Genomic DNA, 22,791 nt, shown 5'->3' on the forward strand with positions numbered 1-22,791 from the left:
GGACCCGGAACTGCTGGGTGAGGGTGCCAGCTCCATGTCCGCCTCCGCCACATTCCACATCAGCTCACCTGCCTCCCTTCCCACAGAGGCAGCCCCAGAGGAAAGGCTCCCTTTAGCGCCTCTGTTTGGAAAGAACCTAAAGGGCGTCCAGCGCCCATAAGTGCAAAGGAATCTGGGGAATGCAGTGACAGCTCTCCAGCCTCCACAGTTCGGGAGACACGCTAGAAAGGAGCTGAAAGTTGAACAAGCTAGTTCTCTGTAGCTGCACATAATTAAATCTCACCTCACCAATAAAGAATGATCAGTGTTGAAAGCACCAAACCAAAACTGAAGAAATTGCATAGTGTAGAACAGGGGACCCCTTGGTGGCCCAGTGGTTAGGGCTTGGCGCCTTCACTCGGCAGGGCCTGAGTTCAGCCCCTGGTCAGGGAACTAAGAGCCTACAAGCCGCAAGGCTCGGCCCAAAGAACAAACCAAAAAGAACGGTCATCTTAAGAATTCAGAAGGAAAAAAAAGAATTCAGAAGATAACAATATATTTTTTTTAATAAACTTTTTTTTTTTTCTGACTAAGGGTCAGTTTGTGTGATATTAGTTCCCCAGGCAAGGATTACACCTGGCCACAGAGGTGAAAGTACCAAGTCCTAACCACTGGACTGCCAGGGAAATCCCAATAATAGTATTTTAATAATTGCTGGAGGAAATAATACTCTGTGGGTATTACTGTCAGTTTTTTTTTTTAGACTCCAAAAGTCCCTGATTATATATTTGAAATTTTCATAAAGAATCATCCCTGTATAGACAGTTTCAGAGGTGGTGTCGTTCTTCAACCATGAAGTCGTGTCCAGCTCTTTGCAACCCCATGGACTGTAGCCAGCCAGCCTTCTCTGTCCATGGGATTTCCCAGGCAAGAATGCTGGTCAAAGGTGTCATATGTAACAAAAATTGTATAGAAAAGTTCTCAGAAACTACCTCATCAGTGTCCCCAGATGGATTGGATTCAGGGTTGCTGACTCAACAGCCTCATAAAGAGACTTTAATAAAAAGCATAATGGCAGTTCACTCACTTTGAGAAACGTAACAGGCAGACCGAGCAGTTCCATCAGCCTGGCCACCTGGCATTTTCTGCCTGATGTTTGAGATGGCGATTCATTTATCGAAAGGTTGCTTAGTGAATAGAGAGTCACGTGAGGAGGCTCCATGGTTTAAATGTACAATGGCTTATTTTGATAATCCTCACTAGAGCCGTCTCCTCGCAGGCAGCTGGATATGGAGACCTGGGGGTGCACTTTTTTCACTGGACCAACAGTGTGATAGAGGGGGCTGCGAGCTCAGGATCTGTGTTTCACTAATACTTTCACTGTGTTGCCGTCTGGGCTGCCGGCGCCTTAGCTTGCACTACAGCAGTGGCACCGAGTCGTCACTGTATTCTTCACTGCCTGCACTCACTGAGCAATGTGCTTGGTGCATCAGTAATCACATAGTTTATTCACAATACTTACTGTCCTCTCAGTATTTTCTGAGACGGAATGGAGGCATGCCTAAGGCATATTTTTTGGTTGTCTTGAAGAAAAGTGTTTGTTGTGGCCCCAAACAGGCCACTCTTCTTGGAACGCTGCCGGGGTCCAGCCTCGACAGGATCCAGGGGGTACCCTCAGGATGAACAGCGTGGGCGAAAGAGAGAGAGAAGACACAGTGAGACCAGCCTTGATAAGGCCAAGTCTGCGAGGGGGAGAGAGAGACCAGAGAGAGAGAGAGAGAGAGAGAGAGAGAGAGAGAGACCAGACAGGGTTCAGCAGAGTCTGGCAATGCTTTATTTTTTTACCATAGCTTTTATACCCTAAGTTAGTACATTTCTAAGGGGAAGATAGTTTAACATTACATCAGCTTGTCCTTCACGAAACCAGGGTGTTTTCTGCATACTTCTTTGTTTATGAGGGTCTTGTACATTATCTTCTGGACTTGGGGCCTATTAACATTTTATGCAAGTCAGGTGAATGTAAACCTATTTCTGTTTCTGTGGTGATCTTAACAGAAAAGTTACAGTCTCATAGGGCAACAGTACAGCATGTCACAACATAGTAGAAGCATAACCTTGTTAACATAAGTCAATTCTGCAGAAGTTGTCAGTTGAATTTATCTAAGAGGTTTACCCCACACAGACTCTGCGGCTTCAGTGAGGCAGCCTCTGCCTAGCACTCCTGGCTGACAATTAACAACCATCTCATTATTACTACACTAGGGCTAAACTCTTATTTTTCTAGATCTTTAACTATATTAACAGTGGTTTCCATAACGCAACCTTAGCACATTAAGAGTGAAAACACAGCAAGCAAATGTTAACCCAATAACCACTTTTAGAATAATTTTTCTTGTGTATTCTAATAGGGCTTCCTCACTCCCCGAAGGGCTCTATGTCTATTAGGGCCTTTATATGATCAGGTTCTTTATGCTGTTTTATGATTAAGGTATTATAAGCAGTTATGCATATTAGTACCAAGGGCATACACGAATTTGCTAATCAAACTAGAATGCCAGCAAAAGAGTTTAAATTGAAACACTCCTTTCATCCTGGGTAATCTCATAAGATACCACCACCCGAAAAACTTATTGATTAAAGTTCTAAATTGATTCTTATTTGGAAAGAGATTGGGGAAGGCCTTCTGCCTGTGTCACAGAAATTAGGGAGTAGTCTATTGAAGCAAGCATCAGAAACACAGATATCATCTTTAAGGTGAGTGCCGGGGGCAGCTTTTCGGAATCCCTGAAAACCTGAACCGCCTTGCCTGTCAGGTTTTCTCCTCATGACCTTGTCATGGGTGGGATCTCGTGTGCCGGCTCCCGGCAGAACGCCATTTGTACTTGAACAACTGCTGCCAATCATTAAATCTGTGCTTTCAAGGGAAAATTGTAATCTACCACAATGAGCCTGACAGCTTCCCAGTACCTACAGACCCTTCTGATGAAATCAAAGTTATATTAATGAATTAATTCATTGTTGAGTCAAGAATGAATAGTTAAAATGTGTCAACAATTGGTGGGTCCAACAGACCCAACATTTTCCAAACGACCCATCTATGATATTGTGCATGCGTAAACAATCCATTCACATTACAAGCTGTAACAACACAAAAGGTGCATTGGTAAGGCTGCAGACTTCCACACTGCAACTAACCTTTGAGAAACTTCCACTTGTCAAATTTTGGTGTGGTATTAAAGATATATACAGCTTCATAGAAGACTGAAAATACTGCCTTTCCGACTATGCATTTGTGTATGAGTGAATTTTCTTCATGTACTTTAACGCAAAACATCACATTGCAACAGACTGAATATAGCACTAGATAGGAGAATCTGGATATCTTCTATTAAGTCAGATGAAAGAGATTTACAAAATCTAAAGCAACGCCATTTTCCTGGTTGGTTGGTTTGTATTTTGGAAAACCTAAGTTTTATAAAATGTTATTTTTGTCAACATGTGATAGGTTTATTGCTTTATTAATGAGTGAACAAAGTTTTTTAACTTCAAATATGGTAAACAGCACTAGCTTGGACACACATAAAGGAAATCTGGAGCTAGAAAACAGTAAGATGCTACTATCTCTGACCTCAGGGACCACAACTTTTGAGAGACCGAGCGTGCATGTATGCTCAGTTGCTCAGTTGTGTCTGACTCTTTGTGACCCCATGGACTGTAGTGCTCCAGGCTCCTCTGTCTACAGAATTTTTCAGGCAAAAACACTGGAGTGGGTTGCCATTCCCTTCTCCAGAGTATCTTCCCATGCAGGATCAAACCTGCATTTCCACCACTGGTAGGTGGATTCGTTACCACTGAGCCACCTGGGAAACCCATATTACATATAGTTACATTGAAATCCCCATCAGATAATTTTATACTGTCTGCATTCAACCACTAAGCATGTTTTGAATCACTCAGTAAGAGTAGCCTATTACATTTACCCAAAGACGTACCATTTTTGTTACTTTTTTTTCAGTCCTGATGTTCCAAGTTTCCTTCCAGTATAATATCTCTTCTGTCTGAAGTTTCTTTCAGCAATTCTTTCAGATTAATTCCAATGGTTGCAAATTCTCTTTAGTTTTCCTTCTGTTGAGAATGTCTTTATTTCATCTTCATTCCTGAAGGATATTTTTTCAGGGTATGGAATTCTGCGTTTACAATTCTTTCAGCACTTAAGAAATGTCATGCTAAATGAAAAAAAAAAAAAATGTCATGCTGCCTCGTGTCTTTAGAATGGTTGCTCACTGTACATGTCCTTTATCTGCTTGCAAAATCTTTAGTCTGCGTTAGTAATTTCACTTTGATGTGTCTGGAAATGGAGATCTTTGGGTTCATTCCGTTTGCTCAGCTTCTTGATTCTGTAGATTTGTGTTTTTCACCAAACAGGATATTTTAAGCCATTATTCCTTCAAATAATATCTTCTGTGGGACTCCGATGGCAAGAAGGTTAGAGTGTTCTTGTCCAGCACGTGCCTTTTGTTCTTTATTTCTATTTTTTATTCTCTGTATTGGTCAAATTAGCTCATTTCTATATATCTGTCTTCAGGTCCACTGACATTTTTCTCTGTGATCTGCATTCTGCTATTGAACCTATCCAGTGAGTTTGTTTTGATTATTTTTCAGCTGTAGACATGGGCATTGTAAGGGTTGCAGCTTATTAATTATTGTGAAGTGATGCAGAGTGATCTGAAATCCATTGCAAAGTTGTAACTCCAGATGTGGGTAAGTGTGGCACCTAACACACGAACTGAGGACCCTGGGAGATGCTGAAGTGTGTGCGCATGTGCGTTCGGTGCATTCCTGCGCGCGGCTCAGCTGGGTGCATTTTTCTGCATTCACCTTGTGTTTTTTCCGGATGAAGCCACACTTTAACAAAGGAGCACGTCCAGCATGGGGATCCCCGGAGGCCTGTAAAGCCCAGAGCGCTGGGCTGCAGCCCTGGGTCTGGGATGCAGGCCAGAATTTGCACTTCTACTAATTTCCCTGGAGCCATGAACCTTTGGCACCAGGTTAGAGGACCACCCTTTGGAAGCAGGGCCTTTCGCTGGGCGGGTCTAGAGCATACCGGTCCTCACTGTTCGCCCCTCCCCGCCCCGAGCTCGCATCCCCGGCCCGTAGCCGCATCACCGCCCTCGCGCACTTGAGAGCAGCAGCCGGAACAGGGGCCGGCCCAGTGCGCGGGGGCTGGTTCCGGGTGCGCTCCGACTCCTGCTTTGCGTTCCGGCCTCCGGCTTTTCCGCGTGCGTAGCGGGAGACGGAGCCCTCGGGGCAGCCTGGCGCTGGTCCTGCCGGGCGCGCTTCCGGCCGCGCAGGCGCAGGAGCCCGCGTGCCTGGCCGGGGGATGGGACCGCAGGTAGGGGCGGCGGCGGCGGTCCCGGGGAAGGGGGCGGCGGCCTCGGGGGAGGGACGGCCGGCCCATCTGGAGAGGGGACCGCAGGTAGGGTGGTCGAGGCGGAGCGCCAGCCCGCACTCGAAGCCGCGCGTGCTGCCAGCGAGCGGCGAGGGGTTGCGGGCGAGAATGGGGGCAGCTGGTCCGCGTATTGCCCGGCGCCCGAGCCGGACTGGAGGCGGCAGACACTCCGCCGGGACGGACACCTCCGCCGGAGGTGGTCGGCGCCGCACTGCCCCGGGGATGCGGCTCCGGGTCCGGTGTAGTCGTCTGCTGTCCCCACTTTTAAAAAGCAGGGTTGAGCCATGTTCTTTGGTGGTCTGGTTTTCTCCACCCTTGACCTCTGCTTTAGAACCTTAAGGCTAAGCAGGCATCCAGAATATTTAAAACAATTGTATTAATGTACCTGTGCTTTGTTGGCAAAGTGGGATACAACCAGAATTGTATTGTGGAGCACGAATTTGTTTCTTCCCTGGTTGTATAAGATATTCCGTAGTTGGCAGAAACCAATTTTGTTCCATTGCTTTTTTTCTTTAAGCTTCCTCCCTCCCACTGCCGTCTCTTTCTTTAAAAAAAAAAAAAATTAAGCTGTGAGTGTATAGCAGTGGTTTTCACTGTTTCTGTTACCAATTTTTTCTAATTATTCTTAGAAATCCTATGTGTCTAAGCAGTAGCTTTCCGTGTATTTTGCTTTTTTCTGGGCAAGAACATTCCCTCAGCCATACAACCTTATTCCTCAACTCTGGGCAGCCTACTCCAGAAATATACCTTTAAAACAAACAAACAAAAAATCAGGTGATGGAGTGGGTAAAAGACTTGTTTAATACGTTGATGGAGGGTCTCAGGGTCTCAGCATCGATCCCCTAATCCCTGCAGTGACCCAGCTGTATTCAATTCAGTCCAATGCCTGAGGTTGTAGGATTCAGAGGAAGAAAGTTAACTTGAGGCCAGAAAGCTTGACTTTTCTATGTACAGTTTTAGTCACCTTGGGTAATTCACTCTGACTCGGTTTTTCTTATCTGTGAAATGGGAATAGCAGCAGTTATATCTAGCTCATAGAATCCGTGTCAGACAGACATTGTAAATAGTAGCTGAACTTCTGGTTGTGTCTTTCTGAGATGGGTTTCAGAAGTGCGTGAGGGAACTTCAGGATCATCAAAAGGCTGTTGAGGCGCATGGCTCTCAAGCTGACAAAAAGGTTAAAGGGGTAATGATGAGAGTCCAGCACAGATTTGAAGATGTGAATGTGTCCTGAGATTGGCAGCCTTGAGTGGCAGGGAAGAAAGCGATGTCCCTCCAAAAGAAAACAAAGTAAGCTTCAGCCCTTGTAAGATCTGAATCTACCCCTGGAGGTGCAGAGTAGGATTGGGAGGTGAGGGGCTACTCCAGTCCGCGGATCAGGTGGTGAGTGAGAGAGACAGGGCGCCGGCACCGCGAAGAGAAGGAGCGCAGACACGGTAGGAGTGACGCAGGAGGGGGAGGCAGCACCTGAGGCTGGGAAGACGGGGGCCCAAAGGATTGAGTGCCTGCTGCCCCCCAGCCGCCGGGATACCTGGGTACACGCGGCAGGCAGGGGAGGGTCCTCGGGGATCTCACAGTCAAGGAGGAAGGAACAGGCATCTCACATGGGGGCCTGCAGGGATGAGAAGAGCCGGGGGTGGGAGTGTGGGGTGCAGGCTGGGTCTAGAGAGGGGCACAGCAGCTGATCTTTTGCGGGGTAGGCATCAGAGTCTGGACTTTATTCTGAGGGCAGAGAAAGTGAAAGTATTAGTTGCTCACTCATGTCCGACCCTTTGCAGCCCCCTGGACCCTAGGCCGCCAGGCTCCTTTGTCCATGGAATTCTCCAGGCAAGAATATTGGAGTGGGTTGCCGTTCCCTTCTCCAGGGGATCTTCCCGACCCAGGTCTCCTGCATTGCTGGCAGATTCTTTACTGTCTGAGCCACCAGGGGAAGCACCTGAGGGCAGAGAGGGACTGTCAAATGTTTTTATCGCCAAGAGTGACAAAATTTGTGCTTCATAAGGACCCTGTGTATACCAGAGAGGACGTCTCCCACACGGGCACAGGAAGTGTGTGCAAAACCTGCTTCACCAGCGGTGGTGTAGTCAGTCCACAGAATGAACTGGCATTTCATGCATGCGCTTGGGTGAAACCTCAGAGACGTAAGGCTGGACTTTAAAAAGAAGCAGTTCACAAGGATGTACTCTTGGCGCTCCGTGTATTCCGCATCCCTGATAAGGGGACACTGCGCCATTTCATAGGAGGGACTTGAACCCCCCCAAACGTTGGTGTTCACGGGAGTCCTGGAACCAGACCCCTGTGGTTACAAGGACAGTACCGCTTGTGTAAAGCTTGGAAACATTCGTGCGTTATGTGTTGTTATTTAGGGGCACACATCCATGTGGTGGAAATAAAAAGCACGCATGGGAACTCTGAACCTTCAGCAGGTGGCGAGTCACATGTGTCAACTCAGATGTCTGGATACCACCGCAGAGTTTCTGATTCAGAAAGTCCAGGGCGAGGACTCAGCAACCTGTGTTTCTCAGAAGTTCCAGATGCTCCTGCTGCTGCTGGTGCAGGGACCAGAGTTTAAGCACCGCTGACCCACCCACTTGAGGATGGGGATTACTTTTTGGGAGGGAGCAGAACAGAACTGTGAGGGGTACGTGGCTTCAACCCTGTTGGCATTATTTCTTTAAAAAGGGGGACGCAGTGTTACTTGACAGAGCGGATAGCTGCTCACGGTCTACATTTTCACTTTTTCTGTGCTTGCAACGTTTCAGGAAAGAAAAGAGATCCTGTTTGCTGCGGGGAATGGATTGGAAAAGAGAAGGCAGTGGGAGAGCCCGTGGGAGAGTGTCGCAGAAGCCCAGGTAGGAGCTGCTTCGACTGGGGTGGGGGAGCGAGGGAAGGGGAGAGCGAGCAGATTGGGGAGCTTTTGGGGGGAAGAAGCGACTGTCGATGGTGACTGTTATGCTTAGGGGAGGGCGACATCAAGTTCCCCGGTTGCGTGCCCCTCATAGTGGGGACCCCTGCATGGCAGGCATGCTGGCGACAGGAGGGGGAATTGAGAGGTGGACGTCCCAGACCTTGAGGGGTCCCCAGCTGAGTGATGCTTTAAGAGAAGGAGCCAGGTCACAGCAGAGGCTGGAAACCATCTGCATCTACGGGGCCGCCTGAGCCGTGTGCATGGATGAGACCACGTGGAAGGCTTGGAATGGAAGAGGGGCCTGCAACACCCCGAGGGATGGCATCCCCCTGAGGCAGGCCGGCCAGCTGTTGCCCGCCACCCATTCTTGTGTGGCCTGTGAGCTAAGGATCCCTTTCACATTTTTAAATGTTGGGGGAAAAAAAAAATCAAAGGAACAGTCTTGTGACTGAGGCTCGAATCTCAGTGTCTGTGAGCAGAGTTTTGCTGGAACAGAGCCACACTCGTCCACTGGTGCGGGAGGGCCCGGCTGCTGCTGGCGGCTGGATGGAGGGACTGCAACCGTCCCCCGGTCACTCTGCCCGGCCGCTCCACGCCCCACGCGTCCCAGTGCTGTGGTCCCTCCATTACCGCTGTGGCCCCTAAAGCTGAACTTTTACTGTCTGGCGCTTTATGGGAAAAAGTTCTTCTGGCCTCTGACCTCAGGTCTAAGTTGAGACAGTCTTGGTCGCTTTAAATGCCGCAGAGGAGAGACGGCAAGAGTTTTGCCTGTTTCTTGCAGGTCAGCTTCTAAGAATCAGGCGTTGGGGGAAGACGCTCCGGAGACTGTGAGGCTGGGTTGGTGAACGAACGGCGTCGTAGAGTCCACTGTTGCCACTGTGGGTGGCAACCAGCGTCCACCCCAGGCTCCTGGGAGACGCCCGGAGGGAGGGCTCCGGTGAGAAAGATGCGGGCCCGGGATCTCGAGGACGGTGAGCAGACAACGCCCAGGCCGTCACTGGGCACTGCTGGCAGGACGCGGGCCGTGGGTGAACACCCCACCTCGTCCCAGAGAGAAGGGGCTTGAGGGAGCCTGGAGCAGAGCCGGGGGTCCCCGAGCTCCTTGCGGTGACGGCAGAGATGATGGAAGCCCCGCGTTCTCTTCCGATCAGGGCAAAGTACCCTGACCCACGGAAGAGTCCTCCCTTCTCCCATCCACCTACTAACCTGGCCTGACCCTGCGTAGCTTTGGAGGGGAGACGCGGCCTGGCGTGTCTGGGGTGGTGTGGCTGAGCCGAGTCCCTCACTGCTGACAGTCCCCGCTCAGCAGAAGCGCTGTCACTGCTGACCCTGCACCTGCAGCCTGGCCACTGGGAGATTACAGTGGGCACTTCTGAGACTGTGAGCGCTGAAAAGAGCGGATTTGAGGGGGGAGGGTTGAGTTTGGGAGGTATACTTTTTTCTTTTCATGTTGAGATTTTCTGTATATATACACCTAAAAATTCATGCAACATCTTCATTCATTCTCTGTTGACAAACACCATTCCTTTCATGTCTTGACTATCATGAATAATGATGCTATGGACAGAGGGTTGCATGTATCTTTTCACATTAGTAGGGTTGTGGGTTTTTTTTGGATATGCACCCAGGAGTGAGATTGCTGGATCATGCGATGGTTCTAATTTTAGTGTTTTATTGTTTTGAGGAACCGTCACATGGTTCTCCGTAGCAGCAGCACCGGTTTACGTTCCCACCAACAGTGTCAGAGTGTTTCTTTTTCTTCACATCCTCACCTGGCGCTTGGCAGTGCCCGTAGTAGGGCACGTACGGGCTGCCTAAGACATGTGGGGGGAGTGGGTTCCAGGAGGGAGTGGTGGAGGTCAGGGGGCGCCGGGGGGCAGAGAGGGGCTGGCGGGGAGGCCTCGGCTCCCGGCCCAGCTGCACTGCCCCGGAGATCAGGAGCCTGGGAGACCCCTGGCCAGGAGGGCCCCGGGGAAGCGGGCTGCTCAGGCCATGGCCGTTCATCTGTGTTCAGTCACAAGTCTTATTCAACAGACCTCGTCTTTGGTACTTATAGGCAGAGCGCTTTCAAACCAATGTGCAGGGCCAGCTGGAGCCCTGACCCCTGTGGGTGGCAACCAGCGTCCACCCCAGGCTCCTGGAGGGCCCCGCGCCAGACATCCAGCATCCAGGCTCCTTCCCGCCCCCCGCGGCCAGGCAGCAGCGCCTGCCTCCGCGCCGGGCCTCCTCCACCCAGCCCTCCCACCCCTCCCAGGGCACCCTTTCACACCTTTGCTGCTTAAAAGCATCGGGGCTTCTGAGCACCTCCAAGGGGCACCGCAGCCGCTCAGCATCCCACACAGCCCCCAGCCCAGCTTCTCCCCTGCCGTCCTCAGAGCCGCGGTTTGCTTTCGTCTTAGCATTGCTGGCTGCTCAGGGCTTGTCTTTACTCCGTGCAGGCGGCTGTGGGGGGGACAGAGACACTGCCGACAGGCCCAGGACTGCCTTCTGCTCAAACCTGCAGTAGAAAGTCGGGGCTCCGGGAGGAGCCGGCATCCGGCACGCATCTGCTTCTCTCAAACCCCGATGCTCACAGTGGCCCTGGGCCCCTCCGTCCTTCCTGAGACAGGCCTGGCTGTGACCGAGGGCCCAGCGGAGCGCAGCGCCATGGAGACGGGGCCCCCGGAGGGCAGGAAGGGGCCCGCGCCCAGGGAGCTGCCCCCGGCCGTGGGGCTGCTGCTGTCCATGGCGCTCATGAACGTCGTCCTCTACCTCTGCCTCGACCGGCTCGTCACCACGCCCCGGGGCCCCACGGAGCACCCCGGCCGCTGCCCGCCTGGCCACTTCAGCATGGGGCAGGTGACCACCTGCTCCCCATGGCTGTCCTGCGAGCAGCTGAGGACGGAAGTGAGGCCGCTGAAGCGTGTCGGGGAGGGAGCTGTGAAGACGGTGAGTCCGGCTTGCCATCGGGGGGGGGGGGGGGGGGGGGGGGGGCGGGTGGCCCGGGGGGAGGGCGGCTGGCATCACCCCAGAAACCTGGCCACGGGGAGGTCATCCCAGTAAAGGGTGGCCCACCCCCTTGTAGGGGGTTCCACAGTCAACAAATGCCGTTAGGAACCCCGTGTCACAGCATGAGAACGCTGTCGTAAGTAGAAAAGCAAAATGGAAAGCTGTGCGAGATGCTGTTTCCATCTGCAAGATTGCATATGGAAAAAATATAAAAATGATAGAAATCGTGCAATGCTGAAGGAGGATTTGGGGCAAGCTTTTCTGGTTCTTATTTTTCCATCTCTACGGTGCTGTTTTTTAAAGACTTTTTATTTTACCTTGGAGTGTAGACAATTAACAACGTTGTGATAGTTTCAGATGAGCTGCGAAGGGACTCAGCTGAACACATACATGTATCCATTCTCCCCCAAACTCCCCTCCTGTCTGGGCTGCCGCACACTCCTGAGCAGAGTTCCCCGTGCTGTACCGTCGGTCCTCGTTGGTTACCCATTTTATTTATTTATTACCTCTGGCTTTATTCTTATATTTTATTCATTTTATTAATGTTTGGGGGCTGCGCTGGGTCTTCACTGCTGGGCATGGGCTTTCTCTCGTTCCGGCGAGTGGGGGCAGCTCTCGTTGGGGTGCCTGGGCTTCTCCTTGTAGTGGTTTCTCTTGTTGCCCAGAGGCCTAGGCACGCAGGCTCCAGAGCGCAGGCTCAGCAGTTCTGGCGCACGAGCTTAGTTGCCCCGAGGCATGTGGAATCTGCCCAGACCAAGGATCAAACCCATGTCCCCTGCACTGGCAGATGGATTCTTTACCACTGATCCCCAGGGGAGCCTGGGTTTTTTGTTTTGATGCTGTTAAGCGTCGTGCGAGCAAGCTGTTGGTAAATGTTAGAGACTTAATCGCTCATCGGTCACATCATTTGCAAATATTTTTTCCCAGTCTGTGGGTTCTCTTTTCCTTTTGTTTATTGTTTCCTTTGCTGTTCAAAAGTTTCTGAGTTTAAGTAGGTCCCATTTGTTTATTTCTATTTTATTTCCATTATTCTGGGAGACAGATGGAAAAAGCAATTGCTGTGATTCCTGTCAGCATGCTATTATGTTGATTAAGAGAATCTTTTACTTCAAAAAGAGAAACCAAAGGAGCCGATTCAGTTCTTATTAGAAGCCTCCAGAGCCCTGTCTCATGGGCCGTGTTTCAGCAGCGGTTGTGCCCGTGTTAACTGAGATAGGATGACTCTGGAAGTCAGTTAAGGATGTGGCTTGTTCGTTAAAATGAAGGGCGACCAAAAGGCCATTACCCTGAAATTTTGTTTCTTTGGCTGAAACTTGCCCTTGGGGCAAGGCAGAGAGCTGTGGGCTTGTCATCCCGGGGGGTCAAGGTGGTAGTGGGTATCTGGGGACAAGGGTCCAGCAGGAAACCTGGGGACGAGCTGAGGCCGTGCCTGGCTGGCTGGGGACCAGAGGCAGGGTGCGAGGAAGGAGTCAGGTGAGGCTCCTGGGCGGCTCCCAGCCTCGGGCACGCTGCCCCTGCATGCGGTGTGGGGAGCATGGGGACCGCAGCCCGACTGGATCTGGCGAGGAATCAGTGGGTTCTGGCTGTCCCTCCCAAGCGGAGGTTGCGGGCCATCCCGTTAGATTGGCCGTGGGCTGTAAGGGACGGGGTGACGGAGGCGCCTGGCGGGGGCAGCTGAGGGACAGGGTCAGCGGCGCCGGGGAGGTCCCGTGTGCGCGTGAGGTGGCCAGCCGCTGGGTGCAAAAGCTGGCCCTCGGGGTGGGGGGAGGCGTAGATTTGGGTGGGTGTTGGCAGCAGTGGGCGTGAAGATGTCCCCAGGGAGGGGGGCAGTGGAGAGAGGACCTGAAGCCAGGTAATTCCTCTCCTTCGAAGAGGGACCCTGCGCGCTCCCCACTGGTTTCTCTGTTGTTGGGCTCAGGCAGAACATTTTTGGCGTTGGTTTTTACCCTGAAGGAGGCCTTTGAGTGGCTTCAGTGATGGCGGGTTGTTGTTTGGGGACAGACGTGATTTTAGGGGACCTCAGCAGACTCCCACTAGACTCAGCAGCACACAGTGTGGTTGGTTTGTTAAGGTGAAGGGCACTCAAAGGCTGTTACTGAGGCTTTGTTTCTGTGGCTGAAATTTGCCCTCATGGCACAAGTATTCTGAGTGCAGTGTCAGCTCTCCTGGGAGCCCCGTCTGTCCTTGGGACCCCAGGGCCTGTGCAGCGTCCGGCCCAGGGCGGCCTCCTGACCTTCCATCCACCTCGCTTCCCCGACACCTCCCTCGTGGGCATCCTCCTCTCTGACAGCATCTGTGTGCCCACCTCACAGACCTCCGGTAGTTTTCACAGCTGCTGCTTTTGTCCTTTAAAACTAAGGTACTTTCAGTTCAGTTCAGTCATGTCGGACTCTTTGGGACCCCACGGACTGCAGCACACCAGGCCTCCCTGTCCATCACCAACTCCCAGAGTTTGCTCAAACTCATGTGCATCGAGTTGGTGATACCATCCAACCATCTCATCCTCTGTTGTCCCCTTCTCCTCCCGCCTTCAATCTTTCCCAGCATCAGGGTCTTTTCCAACGAGTCAGTTCTTTGCATCAGGTGGCCAAAGTATTGGAGTTTCAGCTTTAGCATCAGTCCTTCTAATGAATATTCAGTACTGATTTCCTTTAGGATGGACTGGTTGGATCTCCTTGCTGTTCATGGGACTTTCAAGAGTCTTCTCCCAACACCACAGTTCAAAAACATCAGTTCTTCGGCACTCTGCTTTCTTGATGGTCCACATCCATACATGACTATGGGAAAAACCATGGCTTTGATTAGACAGACCTTTGTCAGCAAAGTAACGTCTCTGCTTTTTAATATGCTGTCTAGTTTTGTCATAGCTTTTCTTCCAAGGAGCAAGCATCTTTTAATTTCATGGCTTCAGTCACCATCTGATTTTGGAGTGATTTTGGAGCTCAAGAAAATAAAGTCTCTCATTTTTCCATTGTTTCCCCATCTATTTGCCATGAAGTGATGGGACTGGATGCCATGATCTTAATTTTCTGAATGTTGAGTTTTAAGCCAACTTTTTCACTCTTCTTTTTCACTTTTATTGAGAGGCTCTTTAGTTCTTTGCTTTCTGCCATAAGGGTGGTGTCATCTGCATATCTGAGGTTATTGATATTTCTCCTGGCAATCCTGATTCCAACTTGTGCTTCATCCAGCCTCAGATTTTCCATGATGTACTCTGCATATAAGTTAAATAAGCAGAGTGACAATATGCAGCATTTGATACACTGCTTTCCCAATTTGGAACCAGTTCATTGTTCCATGTCCAGTTCTAACAGTTGCTTCTTGACCTGCATACAGATTTCTCAGGAGGCAGGTAAGGTGGTCTGGTATTCCCATCTCTTAAAGAATTTTCCACAGTTTGTTGTGATCCACACAGTCAAAGGCTTTGCCGTAGTCAATAAAGCAGTAGTAGATGTTTATCTGGAACTTTCTTGCTTTATCTATGATCCCAGTTTCCCCCACAGTCAGTCTCTCCCATCAGGAAGCTTCCATAAGCCTCTTATCCTTCTTCATCAGAGAGCAGACAGACTAAAAACTGCAATCACAGAAAACTAACCAAACTGATCACATGGACCACAGCCTTCTGTAACTCAGTGAAGCTATGAGCCATGCCCTGTAGGGCCACCCAAGACGGACAGGTCATGGTAGAGACTTCTGACAAAACGTGGTCCACTGGAGAAGGGAATGGCAAACCACTTGAGTATTCTTGCCTTGAGAACTCTATGAACGGTGTGAAAAGGTCCCTTACAGGGGCAGAGCGTTTGGGTTGGCGTCCATCAGAAGAACCGATTCAGTTCTTTCTCTTCCTCTGTCGCCCTCTAGCTTTGTGTAACCCCAGAAAGGACCAATTGTGATGTTTTTCATGTGGAAGGCTGACTGGAGCACAAGTGTGTGAAAAAGCAGCGTCCACCCTTCAGCCGCCTCCTCATCCGGGACCTCTCTTCTCCTCTGTGCTGATGCCTGGGTGGCCTCATCCGGCCCCATTCCTGCCTTTATCCCCTGGTGAACTCTGGACTTTTCTATCCCCTGCCTCCCCCAGTCTTGGATGTTGAAAGGCTTCTCACCCTAGGTATGTCACAGACCATCCTCTCAGCCTCCTCCCCTCTCCCCACCACCCAGCTACTCACACCACGGCCAGGAGGCCTCCTTTTTCTTTTAAGTTCAATTTTAATTTTATATTGGAATATTACTGATTTACAGTAGGTTGTTCAGATGTACAGCACAGTGAAATCTTACTCATCTGTCCTTCAGATTCTTTTCCCATATAGGTTATTACAGAATACTGAGCTCTGCGGTAGAGTCCTGTTGGTTATCCCTTTCATATTTAGTGGCACATGTGTGTTGGTCCCAGCATTTATCTCTTCCCCGCCCCGGGAGGCACCGCTGTCATCCCCCTTTCTCCACGTCCATGCTCAGCCTGTCAGAGGTTCCAGTGTCTCTGCACGTGGGAGAGAGCTAGGATGTGGCCTTTCTGGGGCTCCTGCCTCGGCCCCTCCCGACCCAGGCTCCGTGCCTGGTGCCTGCCCGTCTCCATGTCCTCCAGCTGGGGCTCTCTGCCTCCGCCCCTGCCCACTTCGGCTGCTCACGCCGCAGCTGGAGTGCCGCGTGTGTAACCGCGCTCAGCCGTGTCCCTCCTCTGCTCTGCTCCTCCGTGCAGGGCACCTCGTCCTCTCCAGTCCTTTCAGCCACCGAGGGCCGCTCCCAGCCTCCACCCCCACCCCCTCCCCGCGCTGCTCTGTCACTGCAGGCTGTGGACATATCTCCAGGGGCCACGCCCCGCTGTCCTCGCTGCCTGGGATGTGGTCTGCAGAAGCTACTTGGCTCCTTCTCCACCTCCGTCAGGTTCCTGTTTGAGCATCACCCCGGCGAGAGCTTCCCCAAGCTAATAAAGTTGTAAACCCTCCCCCTTCCCTGCTTCATTATTCTCCAAAGCATATTTTACTTTCCAGTGCACTTTACACACTTCCTGTTTATTTTCTCTTATCGTCTGCCTCCTGCACTAGAATGTAAATTTCACATGGCCAGGGATTTACTTCAGTTTTCTTAATTGACATAAGTAACTTGTTAAATGAATGAAGACAGATTACACTTTGTACTGCAAAGGACCATGTAAACTATTTTCTAAAATTTTGTCTTTACATTTATAATAAGGATCACATGAATGATACATAAAGAGCTCCTAGAAATTAATAAGCTTGAAGCAAACAATCCTAGAGACGATCGCATGAAGGATAGTGAACAGACTTTCCACAGACGACACGCAGAAATGCCCAGGGATAAATTAGTCGTCAGGAGAATACAGATGAAAACAGGGAAATGTTTTTCATCCAGTAGATTGGTAACACTTAGTGAGGTTGGAGGAGATGGCACCCCCCTCCAGGATTCTTGCCTAGAGAATCCTGTGGACAGAGGAGCCTGGCGGGCCGCTGTGCATAGGGTCGCACAGAGTTGGACACGACTGCGGCGACTTGGCGGCAGCAGCAGCAGTGTGGCTGAGGCTCGGACGCGAGATTCACACACGATTGGTGAAAGCGCGTGTTGACCCAGGCTCTGAAGGGTCCCATGGTACATAGGGTTCATTCAGTGATCCGTCTACTTCCCTAACGTACGAAAACATCTGCGTGTGTGCACAGAGATGTGAATATAAGGCTCCTCACTGTGGCACTGTTGTTAATAGGAAGTAAGTGGGAAATAATTTAGATATACATCAACTCTTTAAAAATAGATCCATAAGGTCATATTAAATGTCTATGTAAAATGACAGAGCTGTGTAGAAAAATGAACCTAAGCCACCCTGACAGCATCTGTCCCACATTTAAGGAATTTTTATTATACTTCAGCTTAAAAAAAAAACAAAGATCTTCTGTAAAATCTTACCTCACATACACCAGTATAGGTTGTACACCCATACTATGAAATGTTATGAAGCTTTAAAAAGAATGACCTGGATCTATATATATATATTATAGTCCCATTTTATATAACAAACTCAAATGCTATTTTATAAATGGGTATTAATACGTGTAAAAGCATAGAAAAATGTCTGGAGCATTACTAGTCAAACAGTTAACTAGTCTCCTTTGGGCTGGGGACTAAATTCAGAGGAAGGAGGTCTACTCCCTCCATATTTGAACTTTTATCAAGAAGAGTATTCATGATGATTTTTATAATATTTTTTAAAAAGGTAGATTGCTGAGAAATGATTCTTAACCCCTGACTTGCAATGTGTAACATTGGAGGTTTCAGATATTTGTGAGAGATCCCAAAGACTAATAATATTTGATAATAAACATCAGTAGTATTTAATCTTTTCATTTATCTGAGGCACAAAAGTGAATGTGATGTAAGCGAGGTTCTGGAGGAAGTCATGAGGCCTGTGGCTGGAGCTCTCCCACATTTCTTGTGGAATAAATGTGTGAAAAAACCATAGCAGCATCTCTTTAGTGACCCCCATTTTATATGAAAACACAGCTAGTGCCACTGAGGGGAAGGGGAGCCCAAGGGGGTGATGGATCCCAACAGAAACAGGGTTTTTATGCTGGAGTCAGAGATCAAATCCAGTGCTTGTGTAGCTCTGTGGAGAGAATAAAATGTGTTCCATATAAACATTTAAGAAATGTATTCACAAAACATACAGTGATTCCAGCAGCGAGGGCAACTTGACTTCTTAGTAGAAATTATCTATAATGAAATTTCTCAGATTTCGGTTTTGGAGAATGTCTTGAAAGGCAACTATTTGAATAAATGATCAACTGTGGCAGTTTAGTGGGTTTTTCTGTTAATGAACCTTCCTTCTCAGGCCCACAGTAAATTTTCATAGTCCTCCAGCCTACCTCCTCCATTTGATGTATTTTTTAGTTCCTTAAAAAATGTTTTAAAATATAAGAGTAGTATATATTCTTTCTTGTTATACCAAAAGGTATAAGGCGGGGGCGGGGAGGGAAGCATGTAAAGAGAACAGAAAACATCCTTAGATTTCTGTGTAATTTTGTTTTATGCAGTTATAACAATAATATAAAAACACTGTGTGTCCCTTTCATCTGTAATATTGCTTGTATCCGTGAAAACCCCATCAGATAGCGTCTGCATTTGGCTGCACCCATAACCTTCCCTGAGTGGCCCTGCGTAACTGGACTGCTTCCCAATTTCTGATGGGTGGACAGGTTCCAGTTAGGCTTTTATAAATAATGCTAGATTTTTATTTCTAGAGCTTTTTGTATATTTTGGATTATTGCCTAAGATTTAAGTGCCAAAGTCTCTTGAGAACTACACCCCAAGTTGCTTCCATAACCTTTATTTTAACTACAAAGACATGGAAGCCAGAGGGACACAGCCTGGGGCAGCCGGGTCCTGGGCTGGAGCCTGTTTTCTCTTCTGCAACCCCTGCCTTCCCTTTGGGGACTCAGGCAGCAGGTCAGCGGTTCTTTCTTCTTTCCCCGTGATAGAAGTGTGAGCACACGGCTGTGCGGATCAGCTGCTTGCTGGCCAGCGGTGGCAGGACAGCTGGCCCAGGGTGCGCGTCGTTTCAGCTCCCGCTGTTCCAGCCAAAGTCACGGAAAAGCATGACCGTGTTAAAGCGTGTTCCCTGCATACAGCCATTCCTATTTGTGGTTTCCTCTGCACCTTTTAAAGCGAGTGGCAGTGCCGTTGTGTGCGATGGGCTGGCTGGACTCACTCCCTACTGAGGGTTTTCCAGCTCTCCACTCGCCCCTTCCCCAGCCTTCTCCCTCCTGGCCCCGTGTTGCGCAGCCCTGCTTTCCAACTGGGGGTCTGTTTGCTACTCCCTGTCTTTGACCGTGCAGCCCCCTCTCTGGGGAATGACCCCCACATCCGCTTTGCAGCCCCGTCATCCCACAGACCCGCTCCCGGGCCAGCTGCCCCACCACCTGCAGGCCAAGCCTTTGCCCAGCGTCTGGTCCAGCTCCCAAGCAAGTGTGTGGAACAGCCCGCGCTTGGCTCTGTGCGTCCTCTGCACCACATCCGGCACCTCAAGGCATCTGCTTCCTAGCTCACCAGCCGACGAGGGTTCCGGGTTGACCTTCTCTGTGGCTTTGTTCCAGGTGTTTCTGTCCGAGTGGAAGGAACGCAAGGTGGCCCTGTCGCGGCTCACCAGGCCGGAGGTGAGAGACGATTTCCTGCACGGGCTGCAGATGCTGCGGGCGCTGCAGAGCGAGCACGTGGTCACGCTGCTGGGCTACTGTGAGGATGACAACACCATCCTCACCGAGTACCACCCCTTGGGCTCCCTGGGCAACCTGGAGGCGACGCTGAACCTCGCCAAGTACCGCAGCCTGAACACGTGGCAGCACCGGCTGCAGCTGGCCCTGGGCTACGTGGCCATCCTCGACTTCCTGCACCGCAGCCCCCTGGGCACGCTGGTCATGTGCGACTCCAACGACCTGCCCAAAACCCTGTCCCAGTACCTGCTGACCGCCAACTTCAGCATCGTGCTCAGCGACCTGGACGCCCTGCCGCTGGTGAACCGCAGCTCCGGGGCCCTGGTGAAGTGCGGCCACCGGGAGCTCCATGGGGACTTCGTGGCCCCAGAGCAGCTGTGGCCCTTCGGAGAGGACGTGCCCTTCCAGGATGACCTCATGCCCGCGTATGACGAGAAGAGTGACATCTGGAAGATTCCCGACGTCTCCAGTTTCCTTCTGGGGCACGTGGAGGGGAGCGACATGGTCCGATTCCACTTGTTTGACATTCACAAGGCATGTAAGAGCGAGGTGCCTGCAGAGAGACCCACCGCTCAGGCCGTCCTGGACGCTTACCAGAAGGTTCTGAACCTACTCAGAGACACCGCGACGTCTCAGACTAGAGAGATGCTGTGAAAGCCAGGGTGGTCGCCGAGGGATGGAGTCAGGACAGCCGGAAGAGCTGCCTCGGTTTTGCCCTGATGGAAGGTGTTAGCGGCTCTGCCCCGGGTTCTTCCTCTCCTGACCGCCTGGCGGGAGTTGCTGAGCAAGACACATGGGCTTGCCGCGAGCCTGGCTGCAAGCGAAGGTGGAGAGAAGCAGTGAGTCGGACCACTATCTGAAGGAAGTAACAAAAATGGAGCTACAAAGAGGTGTCCCTAACAGCTGAATCTGTAGGCTTGTAAGAAATGTGCGTGGAGAGGTTTTTAAGTGGCAGTGTGGGGAAGAGACAAGTGGTGGTTCTTGCTTTGTCAGGTGAGTATCTGCAGTGTACCTCACGGTACCGAGGAGACGTCACTGTGTTTCAGGTGACTGCTCAGGGCCACGCCTGTGTCATCCACGTCCCAGCGAGCTAGCATGCATGCTCTCTGAAACCTTGAGTGGATAAGGAACATTGAAAATATCATGTATGATGGAAATCCCATCTGTGTTACTACTGCCTCGGATGGTGCTTGTGAAATTCTTCTTTACCTTCCAGCTGGATATTTATTCTGTGCTCAACATTAATTATTGTGAACATTCTACACCAATAGTGTCTGGCACTCACTCATTAATGGAAGGCGTTGACAGACTTTCCACTTGAGTTGCATGATTGAATCCTTCAGAAAGCTTTCCATGGTCTCTGTCATCCTCATTTGCAGGGGAGGAAGGATTTGGTACATATTGATCACTACCAATGGGGGGGGGGGGGTTAAAGCTGGCATCGAGGGCAAAAAGGCTGTGCACAGACCTCGTGGTCACCAGAATTACAGAGAGTTGGCCCCGCCCCGCAGTCTCAGACTCAGTGTCTCGGTGGAGTCCTCTGCGTTTCTCACTGGTTCCCTGGTGATGCAGCCAGTGCTGCTGATCTGGGAACCACATGTCGAGAACCAGTGTCCTTACCTATCGAGGCAGTGGACAGGGAGTGTGGTCAGTATTATCCTTGTTCTACCTCCCATGGTGATTGAATCCTGGGAGTCCTATGGTTGGTCAGAGAATACGCTTGCCCAGAGTATATTAACTGCTACTCTTAGTTAAAAACATGCTGCCAGAACCCACGAGGATGGCTGTAATCAAAAGGATGGACAGTAACAAACATCGGCAAGGATGTAGAGAGTTGGAGCCTTCATACGTTGCTGGTAGGAATATAAAATGGCCCAGCTGCTTTGGGAAACAGTCTGAACATCCTCAAAAGGTCAAAAATAGAGTTACCATGACCCAGCAGTTCCAGTTCCCAGTATTTACCAATGAGAATTGAAAACATGTCCATAAAAGAACTTGGACACAAATATTCATAGCAGCATTATTCATAATAGACAAAAGATGAAGATGTCCATCCGCTGGTGAATAGATAAAAGAAAATGTGGTCCCTCCATACAAAGTGGTAACATTCAGCCATGAGAGGAATGTAGCACTTTGTCATGCTCCAGCACGGATGAGGAGGTGCTGAGTGAAAGAAGCCATCACAGAAGACCACATGCCGTGTGATTGCATTTGCAGGAAATGTCCAGAACTGGCCGACCCACAGAAACAGAACGCAGTGGTTTCAGGGGGGCTGGCAGGGGCTTGGACTTGAAGAATGCTGGGGTGCTTGCTAATGGATCAGGGTTTCTTCAGGGCAGATGAAAATTTCCAGAAATGGTGGTGGTTGCACAGCTCTGAATATACTAAATAACACTGAATTGTATAAAAGGGGGCAATTTTATGGTTTTTGAATTATATCTCAATAAAGCTGGGGAAAAAAAAACCCACCTCTGCCACAAGACCATGTATCTCTTTTGCCCTTTTTACTTGACGAAGTAGTTACCATGTGGAGCTGCTGATGTGATGTTACCCTTTTCATGCTGTAATTCTGGATTGAGGGTTTCCTTGATTTTGTGACTTTGCATTAGAACAAAATGTTCCATTTCAAATGAATTTCTTTTTAAATACTGATGATAGAGCAAAAATGAACAGCATGGTATTTGGAAAGGACACAGTGCCAGGATCAGAAGACATGTGTAAGTAATAGTTCCAGCTCCACAAATGACTCACCTGTAGCCTCAGACAAACCGATTTCTAAGTGAGAGAGTCGGCGAGGTGTTTCCAGCTTCCGCTCCTCCTCTGAGTTCTCCATGACGCGTTATTGCCAGTGCCAGTGCCAGTGCCAGGCACCACGCTGGACCTGGCCCTTCAGTTTCTATCTTCAATAGCAACAGAACTGCAAATCGTAAGAGGGAAAGAAAGACCCACCTTTCTGCTGGGTAAGAGACTCACTTCCACTTTAAGACCACACGTAGGCTCAAAGTAAAGGGATGGAAGAAGATACTCCATGCACATGGGAGCCAGAGGAGAGCAGGGGTAGCTATACTTCTATTAGACAAAGCAGGCCGTAAGTCAGAAAGTGCCGTAAGACAGAATTCAGTATATGATGATAAAGGGGTCAACTCATCAAGAGGGTATAAAAATCATAAATCTGTATGTGCCCCAAAATGCATATAGATCTGATGGGAGAAACAGACAATACATTATATAGTTATTATAATAATACCCCA

The 22,791-nt window shown here is 49.9% G+C and overlaps 1 protein-coding gene across 9 annotated transcripts; it reads left to right on the forward strand.

The window, feature by feature from the left end:
- The first annotated feature begins 5,255 nt into the window (after window positions 1-5,255).
- Window positions 5,256-22,020, forward strand: POMK (protein O-mannose kinase). 9 transcript variants are annotated; one of them, XM_020890687.2, is made up of 6 exons: window positions 5,256-5,371; window positions 7,795-8,069; window positions 8,191-8,280; window positions 9,118-9,273; window positions 10,775-11,264; window positions 19,424-22,020. In XM_020890687.2, the coding sequence occupies exons 5-6, from the start codon at window positions 10,902-10,904 to the stop codon at window positions 20,192-20,194; spliced, it is 1,134 nt and encodes a 377-aa protein (XP_020746346.1). In that variant the 5' UTR covers window positions 5,256-5,371; window positions 7,795-8,069; window positions 8,191-8,280; window positions 9,118-9,273; window positions 10,775-10,901; the 3' UTR covers window positions 20,195-22,020. The 9 variants fall into 9 exon arrangements, with proteins under 9 accessions (XP_020746346.1, XP_020746343.1, XP_070315875.1 ...); XM_020890684.2 differs by having other exon boundaries at window positions 5,259-5,371; window positions 9,118-9,307; XM_070459774.1 differs by having other exon boundaries at window positions 5,260-5,371; window positions 7,852-8,069; window positions 9,118-9,307.
- The last annotated feature ends 771 nt before the right edge of the window (window positions 22,021-22,791 follow it).

Source organism: Odocoileus virginianus, chromosome 32 (genome assembly GCF_023699985.2).
Source record: "Odocoileus virginianus isolate 20LAN1187 ecotype Illinois chromosome 32, Ovbor_1.2, whole genome shotgun sequence".
Taxonomy (NCBI): domain Eukaryota; kingdom Metazoa; phylum Chordata; class Mammalia; order Artiodactyla; family Cervidae; genus Odocoileus; species Odocoileus virginianus.

Coding starts and splice junctions, on each gene's coding strand:
- POMK (XM_020890687.2), top strand. CDS start 10,902: ATGCTCACAGTGGCCCTGGGCCCCTCCGTCCTTCCTGAGACAGGCCTG. Junction 11,265..19,423: donor GGGAGGGAGCTGTGAAGACG/GTGAGTCCGGCT, acceptor GCTTTGTTCCAG/GTGTTTCTGTCCGAGTGGAA.